This window comes from Conger conger, chromosome 3 (assembly GCF_963514075.1).
Source record: "Conger conger chromosome 3, fConCon1.1, whole genome shotgun sequence".
In the NCBI taxonomy this organism is placed as follows: domain Eukaryota; kingdom Metazoa; phylum Chordata; class Actinopteri; order Anguilliformes; family Congridae; genus Conger; species Conger conger.
Window position 1 is genome coordinate 77,950,895 of NC_083762.1, and position 12,500 is coordinate 77,963,394.

The 12,500-nt window shown below is 50.1% G+C and overlaps 1 protein-coding gene across 1 annotated transcript in view; it reads left to right on the top strand.

Annotated features, from left to right (window-relative positions):
* The window catches only part of LOC133123135 (receptor tyrosine-protein kinase erbB-4-like), a 403,692-nt gene that overhangs the window by 188,931 nt on the left and 202,261 nt on the right, over positions 1–12,500 (top strand). Inside the window, exon 2 of the mRNA XM_061233434.1 lies at positions 2,524–2,678. Within this exon, the coding sequence (XP_061089418.1) occupies positions 2,524–2,678 (155 nt within the window). The remainder of the gene's footprint in view (positions 1–2,523; positions 2,679–12,500) is intronic.

The window sequence follows — 12,500 nt, forward strand, 5'->3', positions numbered from 1 at the left end:
AATCTAATAACAGATTACGAGGGATTGTTTGAACAAGCTCTCATTTGTCTTTTTAGCCCCCGTACCCTCTCAGCAATTTTTTTTTTTTGCCGTTTTCTTATTCCGTTGCAGGGGAACGGTACAGGGGAAAGGAATGATAGCTTGCCTGGTGTTTGATGTTTATAATAAAAAATGTCTTTGAAAGAGTGGGAGCGGGCGTTATGGATGAAGTTGAGATGGCTCTCGTGTTAGCGAGGGGGTGGGGGGTATGGTGACTCACACGTGGGACACGCACGGCGTTTTGGATGGGTGGCTCTGGGAGAGGGACTGACTCAGTCTGTGCTACCGGCTACCTCGACCCCCCCCCCCCCCCCACCCCGCCAGACGGGGCCAGCTTCCGCTCCCCACGACCTGCTGGTTTGACGGTTGCCGTGTGACAGGCTCAAGTCGGGCGTGACGAGATCCAGGGAAGGGCTTGTCACTCCTGTCACCACGGCGACTGCTCTGTCCGAGACACCGAGGCTTTGAAGACCCCCCCACCCCCCACCCCCCCCGCAACCTCCCGGTCCTTGGGCTCAAGCGACAAAAAACATCAGAAAAGCGTCTTCGCCCGCGAAGGTGTCGGCCCCAACGCTGAGCTGCTGCTGCCGGCGGCACAAGTCAATATCTCCGTTTATTTCCACCGCCCGTCTGTTGCTTTAATCTCCGGGAACGGAGCCATTTTGTTTCCTGTGTTCCCAACCAAGTCACTGTATTCTACACATATAGGGCCATTTTGTTTCCTGTATTTCCAACCGAGTCGCTTTAATCTGCAGGAATAGAGCCCTTTTGTTTCCTGTATTCCCAACCGATTTACTTTGACCTGCGCGAATAGAGCCATTTAGTTTGTTTCCTATGTTCCCAAACAAAGCCTCTTGAATCTGCGCGAATAGAGCCATTTTGTTTCCACTATTCCCCACCAAGTCAAGTCACTCTAATCTGTGCAAATGGAGCCATTTTGTTTCCTGTAAGAGCTCAGGGCTTCTGGTTCCACCGGGTGAAGTCTTGTAGGAGGAGAGGAATAAAGAAAGGTTGTTTTTTTTTTTCCGGAAGCTTCCTCTTGCGTGGAGCGGCACGGGCCTCGGTGGGGGAGGGGGAGGGGGGGTGAGGTGGGGGGGGGAGCGGATATTTCGGCGGCCCGTTGGAGCGAGCAGCGGGCACCTCGAGGGCCACAGCGGGCAGAGGCAGCTGACGGAGCAGATGGCAAAAGACCCAGACCGGGGAAGGTGTTTGATGGGTGGAAATGGCGGCGGTTAATTACTTGTCAAGTCGGTTGCCGGGGCGGGTGCCAAAACAGAGAGGGGGGGGGGGGCGGGGGACCGGGGCGCTTGTCTGTTCCTGTGCCTGGGGCCCCTGCTCGCCCCCCCGAAACAACAAAAAAAAACAGAAATCGTGGCAGGCAGGGTCGAGAGACGCATCTGCATTTCACAGCTCACAGGGCACTGACTGACTCTCTCCCTCACGGAGCGGCTCGCTGTCCCCGCCGGACATGTTTGTTTGATCCCAGTGCCACTGCTGCCACAGCCACAGCCACAACGTCCCGTGCAGCAAACCCTGGCCTGGGCCCTCCCTCCGCGCTGCGTGCTCCGCGCTGCGTGCTCCGCGCTGCGTGCTCCGCGCTGCGTGCTCCGCGCTCCGCGCCGAAGAGTGTTTCAAACCCTCTTCATCGCAGGAAATTCTGCCCTCCGCATTCCGCATTCTGCATTCGGTTCCTTAGGATTCAAATGTGTATGTTATTCAGAGGAAACGGCAAAAACGAGTCTTGTAGTCGAGAAGAATACGACTTTTTTCCCCCCATGGATAACATAGTACAATCATAGACATTCTCTATGCCTGTGGGTTTTGTGTGTGTGCTTCTGTGTGTGTGTGTGTGTGCATGTGTGTTTGTGTGTTTTGTGTATGTGTGTGTGTGTGTGTGCGTGCGTGTGTGTGTTGAGTATAGCACACTCTATCAGGCCAGGAGATTACTTCTGTAACAGAAAGTGTCATACGCGTATTCAGTCATGTTCCCCTTATCACTGATCTTATCCGTTTCAGCTTGGCTGTGGGCTAGTCTTCCTCAGAGTGTCTGTATGCGCACTCCATGAGCTGTTCTGTCAATGACACCTCCTCCCTCCCCCTCTATCTTTACATCAGAGAGTCTCTGTATGCGCACTCCATGAGCTGTTCTGTCAATGACACCGCCTCCCTCCCGCTCTATCTTCACATCAGAGAGTCTCTTTGTGTGCTCTCCAGGAGCTGTTCTGTCAATGACACCCTCTCCCCCCTCAACTTTTACATCAGAATCTCTGTATGTGCTCTTCACACTGCAAAAAATATATCTAAATATATTAGCTTGCTTTAAGTTACTGTTTTCACTTGACAAGTGAAATGTTCTAACCCCATTGGCAAATCTTGAAATGAGTTAATATTTTTTTCTTACTTAGCAAAAAAGTAAAATGCGTGTATCAATCACAATGTGAGACTAAGAGAGGTGTTGTGACTTATTTGTGGTGTGTGTTTCAGCGGTATGCGCGGGGACAGAGAACAAGCTGAGCACGCTCTCCGACCTGGAGCAGCAGTACCGCACCCTCCGCAAGTACTACGAGAACTGCGAGGTCGTCATGGGCAACCTGGAGATCACCAGCATCGACCGCAACCGCGACCTGTCCTTCCTCAGGGTACGTGCACGCGAGCACACACACACACACACACACACACATATACACGTGTACACTCACACACACACACATACACACACACACACACACACACACACACACACACACACATATACACGTGTACACACACACACACACACTCTCACACATATACACGTGTACACTCACACACACACACACACACACATACACACACACACACACACACACACACACACACACGTACACACACACACACACACACGTGTACACACACACACACATATACACGTGTACACACACACACACACACACACACACACACATGTACACACACACACATATACACGTGTACACACACACACACACATACACTTGTACACACACGCATGCACGCACGCACACGCACACGCACACGCACGCACGCACACACACATATATACACACACACACACACACATATACACGTGTACACACACACACTTATACACATATACAGACACACACACACATATACACGTGTACACACACACACACACGCACACACACACACACACACATATACACACACACACATATACACGTGTACAGACACACACACACACACACACATATACACGTGTACACACACACACACATATACACATATACACACACACACACACACACATACACGTGTACACACACACACACACACATATACACGTGTACACACACACACACACACACACACATACACACATATATACACACACACACACACACACACATATACACACACACACATATACACGTGTACACACACACACATATACACACACACACACATATATACACACACACACACATATACACGTGTACACACAAACATGCATGCATGCACATACAGAGACACGCAAGCACACACGTGTACACACACACACATGCACACATATACACACACACAAGCACACACACACATATACACACACACACGCACACACACACACAGACTTGTTTAATCACTACTTCAGTGTCAATATAAAACCACAGAAGAAGAATCATGTTGCAGGTTGTGCTAGCAGGGGCATCTGGACCTCCTGGGCACTATCATTAAGCAGCTCCAAAACCTTCAAACCTGTAACATAGTTGAACTAATCTTAATTATGCAACCAAATCAAATCCACACAAGCAGCTGTGGGACTGTTTCCGAGTAAAACTAAAGAGACGAGGTGCACACAGATCACCAACCTCTCCCCCATTCATATTTTTTTTAAACTTTGCTTCTATTTCCATCTTTAATGTACTGTATTCATAAAAAACATCTATTTGTGCCCAGTCAATATCGTAATGGGGTTCTTCAAAAACCTGGCAGAACAGAATTCGTTTTTCCTGCCCTCCCCGTGTGCATCTCAATTTTAATTGGGCCTTGGAACCGGAGATCACGTATTCCGGAGATGAGCAGCGATACTGGGTGGAGTTAGTTGTGCTGAGTTTCCAGGTGAAGTTAGTCCCTGCCGCAAACAGCTCGTTCCTCTTCCTCCTCCTCCTCCTCCTCCTCCTCCTCCCAACAAACAGACAGACAGCCACGAGATTAGCACTACCCCTGACAACCGTTAGCCAATTCAGTGCTTCACGCCGATTCCAACCCAACAACGTCCCCACAGAGCGTATTTCACACACATTCAGAGAGGATCTGCTGGACGTTATTCGGAATATATCCACCCATATCTCTTCTCATAAGGCTGGACGTGATAGGAATTAGAAATCATTATTATTTCTGTACATATTTTACCATTTTATAGCGTATAAATCCATGTTAGAGTTCCAGCAGTCATGTCTATATAAAGGTTATTTTTGTTAAGATAACATGACATTACATTACACTTTTATCCAAAGCGACGTACAAAAAGTGCATACCAAGGTCATTAGAACAAACTACATGTTTTTTTAATCTTTCCAACTGAAGGTGACATTTCCAATGATTTACTGTTCTTCTGCTTTCCATTAATTCCCCCTTTAATTTCTCCTTAAATATACATTAAGCTATATTTTTAAGAATGTTATTTTTACAGTAAGAAAAAAAATGTTGGAAATCATATCACTATAAATATTTGTAAGGCCCTCGAAGATTTGTGGAAACTACTGTCTGGTCTAATGTCTGGTCTAATGTCGTTCATCTTGAGACGTCGAGCAAAGACCACTGGGTATTGTACAGGAGTTCATCCTGATAAAGACAAGCAGTGGGTGTTGCTGGTCATTGTAGTTCATCTTGATAAAGACAAGCAGTTGGTGCTGCTGGTCATTGTAGTTCATCTTGATAAAGACAAGCAGTGGGTGCTGCTGGTCATTGTAGTTCATCTTGATAAAGACAAGCAGTGGGTGCTGCTGGTCGGTGTAGTTCATCTTGATAAAGGCAAGCAGTGGGTGCTGCTGGTCGTTGTAGTTCATCCTGATAAAGACAAGCAGTGGGTGCTGCTGGTCGTTGTAGTTCATCTTGATAAAGGCAAGCAGTGGGTGCTGCTGGTCGTTGTAGTTCATCTTGATAAAGACAAGCAGTGGGTGCTGCTGGTCATTGTAGTTCTTCTTGATAAAGACAAGCAGTGGGTGCTGCTGGTCGTTGTAGTTCATCGTGACGGAGACACAAAGTAAGTGTTACCGGTCTGTGTAGTGGATCTTGATAGGGTTGCCGTGGCGAACGCTGCCCCCCGCACCCCCCCCCCCACCCACCCCGCGGTTCGCTGTGATAGGGGCGCGCAGCGGGACCCCCAGAGTTCACGCTGATAAAGCTCCCAGCGCGGAGGGGGGGTGGGGGAACAGATGAGCGGGCTGATGACGGAGTGGAGGAGTCCCGGGCAGGAGACGCTGGCTGCAGGGAGCAGATAAGAGAAGCGGATGGAAGGGGGTGGGGGGTGGGCGAAGGTTGTTAACAGTGACTTTGTGAACGTGGCAGAGATAAACTGAGTGGGGATGAGAGGGGAGGGGAGGGGGGGGGGGGGGGGAGTGGGGTGGATGTAATTCGTATCCGAGCCCCTCGCCCGCCCACCCCTTCTCTCTCTCCCTCTCCCTCTCTCTCTCTCAGACGTCAGGCCCGTGACAGTTTCTGTTTCAGTGGGAGGGAGAAATAATGTCCATGGTAATGGAAGATCAGGGAAGGGTCACGGCCTTGCTGTACCAGCGTAAGTGGAGTGAAAGATCGTCCGGCGATTTCAGCCCCCATTCCAGCCCCAGCAGATGTTCTACATGCAGTCTCTGTTCTGTATCCATACACTCTGCCTTCCTCTTACTGGCCTGGCTGCTCAGTGCATGGTGTGTATCGTTCCAATATCATTCACCAGAGTGCATTTCAACTCTCTCAACTTTGCTTGACCCATAGCTGACTGCAGTGCTACAGGTTATGTTCCACTAACCCCACTGGATCCATCCCCGTATTTTTTAGCATAGACATGTATGTGTGTGTGTGTGTGTGTGTGTGTGTGTGTGTGTGTGTGTGTGCATGTGCATTTGTGTTTGTGTGTGTGTGTGCGTGTGTACGTGTGCATCTGTGTGTGTGTGTGTGTGTGTGTGAGTGTGAGTGTGAGTGTGAGTGTGAGTGTGAGTGTGAGTGTCTGTGTGTGTGAGTGTCTGTGTGTGTCTGTGTGTCTGTGTGTGTGTGTGTGTGTGTGTGTGAGTGTGAGTGTGAGTGTCTGTGTGTGTGAGTGTCTGTGTGTGTCTGTGTGTGAGTGTGAGTGTGAGTGTGAGTGTGAGTGTGAGTGTGAGTGTGAGTGTCTGTGTGTGTGAGTGTCTGTGTGTGTGTGTGTGTGTGTGAGTGTGAGTGTGAGTGTGAGTGTGTGTGTGAGTGTGAGTGTGAGTGTGAGTGTGAGTGTGAGTGTGAGTGTGAGTGTGAGTGTGAGTGTGAGTGTCTGTGTGTGTCTGTGTCTGTGTCTGTGTCTGTGTCTGTGTGTGTGTGTGTGTGTGTGTGTGTGTGTGTGTGTGTGTGTGTGTGAGTGTGTGTGTGTGTGTGTGTGTCTGTCTGTCTGTGTGTGAGTGTGTGTGTGTGCGTGTGTGTTCTTACGAGCCCCAGGTAAAGTAAGCAGTCCTGGGTTTCCCGCTCGACGGCGTGTGAAACATTGATGAAGAGAGCCTGTTCTCCTCATCCTCGTGGTGCTCAGAGCGCCCCGTCCCGCTCACGCCCCGTCCCCCTCACCCCGCACTCAGACAGCGTCCCCGTCCCCCTCACCCCACACTCAGACAGCGTCCCCGTCCCCCTCACCCCACACTCAGACAGCGTCCCCGTTCTCAGCTCTACTCCGCCGCGATCGCGGGCGCTCACGCTCACGCTAACCCTAACCCTAACGCTAACGCTAACCCTAACGCTAACGCTAACCCTAACCCTAACCCTAACGCTAACCCTAACCCTAACCCTAATGCTAACGCTAACCCTAATGCTAACGCTAACCCTAACGCTAACCCTAAAGCTAACGCTAACCCTAACGCTAAAGCTAACGGCTAACGCTGGGACCCGGCCGGGCCGTGCTTCACGGAGAGGCCTCTTCAGGTCAGCGGCAGCCCCGGCTGCAATTCACCTCCCTGCTCAGAGGATGCGCTCACCCCGCGCCGCTGATTCAGGAAAGGTTAATGCTGTCGGAAAGCGCCTGCTGTACTGTGCCACGGCCCGGGAGTAAAAGCACAAAGGCTGGCCTTCGCAGATCCAGTTTGACACATTTCCATTCCCTCTGGTTGATTTTTATTTAAGCGCCGTCTGCTGAAAGGAAAATTCATGAGAAGCTACAATTCGGTTCACTTTGTATAATGTGTGCAGTGTAGGAGCGCTGCCTGGTGTCCGAAGTCCATCTTTCTGGCTGGATCTCCAGGCCTGGGCTTGATGTTGTTGGGTTAGCCGGGTGTGTGAGAGGGGGTGTGTGTGTGTGTCTATTTGTGTGAGTGTGTATAACATAACAGATTGGTCAAAATCCCATCTGCCCTTACTAATTCTGACCAAAGCAGGGCCAAAGTAGTGATTGCAGTATGATTATTATATCAGGCGAGGACATTTACAGAGAGCATACTGCAGAATATCTGCTACAGAAATCACTGCTTACTGTTGTTCCTTTGTGTTTGTCATAGTGTATGTTTATATGACTAATACGTTTTTTGTCAACGTTATGTACATAGACTTGGTTTAAATATACTATATGTTCATGCAAATACAGTCTATTCTACAATGCTGTTAACAATGTAGGTAAACTCAGGTTTGGTTTTCTGTTGCATTGTGTTGAGCGCTGATCCTCAGAGACCAGGGCCGAAGAACCAATCGCAACCGGAGAATTCCTGGAATTGAGGTCTTTATTAACTTCAAGAGTGGTGAAACAGGCAGGGGTCGATAGCCAGCAGACAGATGCAATGCAGCTACTCCAAAACAAAGTCGAAGTCACAGGCAAGAGTTTGTACATGAATACACTGTCCGACCGGGCAACAGTGCAAAGGGAAATCCAGAAAATGCAATCCCAAAGTCCAGTCCGAATTCGACACCAGCAGATCAGAACAGGGACTGAATCAGAATCCGAGAAACAAAAGTCGGGGTACGCAAAAAGGGTCGATGCAAAAAATAGACAATCCGGAAAATGCTGGAGAGTTAGAGACATGCGCATAACAATCTGCCCAATCTGGCAAACAGCTGCCCGAAATGACAAACGGGTGTGAGTGTGAAGAACGGGTGAACTGAACGAGCGAATCGATGAATGAACAGACCGCGGAAAGGGAGAGCACGAAACGCAGACACGAGACGGAAAGGGCAAAAACAAAACGGGCACAGATTGTTGGGTTAGCGGGGTCCGCACTGATCCACACGCACCTGGCTGTGAGCTTCGCACACCACAAAATGTCCGCCGCCGTTTATCACAACAACACCGACGATTACTAGCCCTCACCTCCCCCCACGACGCGCCGCGAAAACACGGCAGTAACATGCCGATAACACACGTGCCGCAGTAAACGGCGCTGAGCCCCCCCCCCCCCCCCGAGCTGAGATAAAGGCCGGTGGGACTGCAGGGCGGAGCGGCACGTCGCCGTTTAGCGGTGTGATTAGCACGCGGCGCCACGCTAGCGGCAGGCAGTATACGGGGGGGGGGGGCGTCCCGCGTCCCTAAACAAAGCCGCACCTTCCGCCTCCCGCCGCTAATCCGGCCGCGCCTGAGCCGCGTTGGGTCTCCGTCCCCGCGGCGATTAGCCGCCGAAACAATGGCCGCCCCGCTGGCCGAGGCTGGGACACGCCCGGCTCGGCGCCACGCTGACATCACAAACGGCCGCCGCCGGCTCCTGGCCCCGCCTGTTCCGGCCGGCTCCGTAATTAACGTAGGTTAGTGGAACGCGCTAATTGCAAACGCGGAGAAGGGAAAGCCGAGCGGCGATGGGGGCGGCGAGGGTATTTTTGGGACGGTTATGATGACTTTTAAAAACACATTAATAACACGGGTCCCGGTGGTGGTGGGGGGGGGGCGAAGAAAACTTCACCTTGAGGGGAAAAAAAATACCCAGAAGCCTCCTGGCTGTCTCCAGAATGATTGAAACTGATGCCTTCTCCCTGCCTTCGTTTTAAAGATAGCCGAGATTGATGTGCACCTCGAAGTCGCCTGGAACAGCTTTAATAGTAAATAGAGTCCATCGCCTAAACTGCAGCAACGGCTGATAAATTAAAGCGCGGTGTGATGAATAAGGGTAATTCTGCCACTGGAAAACATCCGTTTTTTCAGCACGAGCGCGTCTGTGTGGTGTGTGTGTGTGTGTGTGTGTGCGTGTGCGCGTCTGTGTGGTGTGTGTGTGTGTGTGTGTGTGTGCGTGCGGTGCGAATATTACAGCCATTTCCTGGTTGAATATGGTGCGTGCATCGCGAGCAACTTTTGAGATTGACAGGCCGGGTATGATTCTTTTCATCTTTATTTACAGTAGCTCCCAAATCTCATAATATCCTCTGTGTAGCACACATCTGGTCTCCTCCGAATGCGACGGAGATCTCTGAAAAATTCATAGGCTTATATCGGCGCATTAGTCTCTTCCCCCCTCTCTTATTGCCTCTTGTCCAGAAAATGCTCATTCGGGATATTGTGACTGCAGCAGTCCGGAAAACCTTTCACGAAGCTTCCAGATAAGCGGCGGAAACCGTTCGGGTTTTTTCCTCTGCGCGGAGTGAGAGTGACGGACAGGTGCATTCTGGGATGGCGCGTCTCCCACGGAAGGGGAGCGGGTCGGCCCCCTTCCCGCGGTCGGCAGGCCCTCCTCTTTTTGTCATCGCCCGCTCCTGCTCCTTCCTCGTTTACTGAGCTCGCGTGGCGTTAATTACTCCGCTGTCGTGCGCACACCAAAACCATAAACATTCCCATTAGGACTCACATCATTAGCTGAACAATTAGGCGCCAGGGGGATTGATAAGCAATATCTGTAGATATGACGTTGCCATGGTGCTTCTCCCTCTCTCTCTTTCACTCTATCTTTCTCTTTTCTCTCTCTATCTCTCTCTCTATTGCTCACTTTTGGGTGATTTGAGTCTGATGGCCAGCTCTCTCCCTCTCACCGTCTCTCTCCCCCTGATTCTCTCTCTTTCTTTCTCTCCCTCTCTCTCTCTCCCTCTCTCTTGTTCACTTCTGATCCCCTCTCTCGCTCTTTCACTCTTAATCACACCAGTAACAGAAGGGCGATTAGAGTCTGTGATGACCAACTCTCTCCCTCTCTCTCTCTCTCTCTCCCTCTCTCTCTCTCTCTCCCTCTCTCTTGCTCACTTCTGATCCCCTCTCTCGCTCTTTCACTCTTAATCACACCAGTAACAGAAGGGTGATTAGAGTCTGTGATGACCAATGTTACACCCAGGTCTCTCAATCCTCCTCCCATTCTCTCCTCTCTCAGTTATCCTGGGGCCTGAAAGTACAAGTCCTGCCTTATGTTTCTTCCAACCAGGACTTTTACTTTCTGAACCTGGATTTTTCACCTGGTATGCAGTTACCTGTACATTTGAGGGCCAGGTGTACTTTGTTGAGGAGACTATTGAGACTATCATTAAAGCTGTTGCTACGATATCACATGTTCCACATGTGTACAGGCCAATGACAGCCCCAGTTAGACTTGGCACAGAAGACAAGGGTTAATGATGTTAATGAGTCCAGGGGGAAATCTGGTGTCTTTAAATCAAGAGAGACCACATTCACCTAAATATACTGTACATATAGAGAGGGCAATGTGACATTACGATACCTCGATACGATACCTTATGCAGTAAGGCTGCCCTTAACCCACTCTGGAAGGTGAACATTGGAGCCCAGTGAGAATTTCTGTGGTGATAAGTTGATGAAAAGTCCAGGTGAAAGTTATTTTGGGTGAACACCTGGCTACATGTGGTTGAAAAGTGAAAGTTTTCTGGCAGGCTAGGGCATAGCCAGGCCATATCCGGGTCACACCTGGGCTACATTTGGGTTATTCCAGCGTGTGCTCACTGGGAGAGGTGTGAGACTGCTTTGATCTGGTTTGATCTGGTTTGATCTGGTTTGATCTTGTTTGATCTGGTTTGATCTGGTTTGATCTGGTGTGTTCTCGTGCGATCGCTCAGGGAAACAGTCCGGTTCATTGGGAGGTGGTGGGGGGCTGGGTGGGGTGGGGTGGGTGGGGTGTGGCTGAATTAGCTGAAATTAGGCAGGCTCCCTCCTCCCTTCAGCGTTAATGGAAACTGATTACGTGTTCCGGAGTCCTCTTTGCTGAGGCCAGCCTGGATTGGATTGACAGTTGCAATTAGCACTGTCTCAAGTTCATTCTCATCGCTTTAATTTGGCATAATCAAGGACAGAGGGAGAGGAGAGAGAGAGAGAGAGAGAGAGCGACAGAGAGAGACAGAGAGAGACAGAGAGAGACAAAGAACGACCAGCAAGGAAAAGAGAAAAGATAAAGATTGAGGATCCAGTTTACAGACACTCAGAGGATATCTTTTTCAATCTGTCTGGTGTTTAGCCTTGAGCCGTATCAAAAGACATTTTGAAGATGTTACATAAACAGAGCCCTCCATAACGTTTGGAACACAGACATATTTCTTTGCAATCAAAGTCGTAATCAAACAGTTAACCACCTGTGGTTAAAGCGCAGATTCTCAGATTTTATTAAAGTTTTTATTACCCTTTTTTTTTCAAGGGCGACCAAAAATATCTACAAACAAAGGCACAACTCAAACACACATTAGCCGTTACGTCAAGCACAGACAGAAACAGTCAAGAAAGTCAAATAGAACTACAGCATACTATAGAGACAGGAAGATAGAAACCGAAAAGTGCAGAAAAGCATTCGCGTCAAATTCAGCCCCCCCCCCCCAACACACTACAGCACAGCCAATGATCTGTGTGGCGGGACTCTTGGCTCCTCGCCCCCCCCACGCCCCCCCCACGTCCGTCAGCAGCCGTGGCTTCATAAAGAGGCTCCCGCGGGCGCCACGGCGACAGCCGGGGAGAGCCGCGGCCGGCGGGAGATTGATTCACCCCGCTTCTTCTTCTTCTGTGAGGAAAGAGCAGAGGGGGAGAGAGGAGCGGGGCGGAGGGGCCGCTGGAGGACAACAAATGTGACAGGAAATAACAGGAGGATTGCAGTGGCATTAGCCTCTCAGGACCTTCCGTTCTCATTGGATGGGCGCGAGTGTGTGTGTGTGTGTGTGTGTGTATTAGAGAGCGAGAGAGTGTGTGTGTCTGTGTTTGGCGTGTTAGTGTGTGTATGTGTGTGGGTGTGTATGTGAGTTTGTGTGTGTGTGTGTGTGAGAGAGTGTGCGAGTAGTTGTGTGTGTGTGTGTGAGTGTGTGAGTGTGTGTGTGTGTATGAGAGTGTCTATGTGTGTGTGTTGTTTTGAGTATTTGTGAGTGAG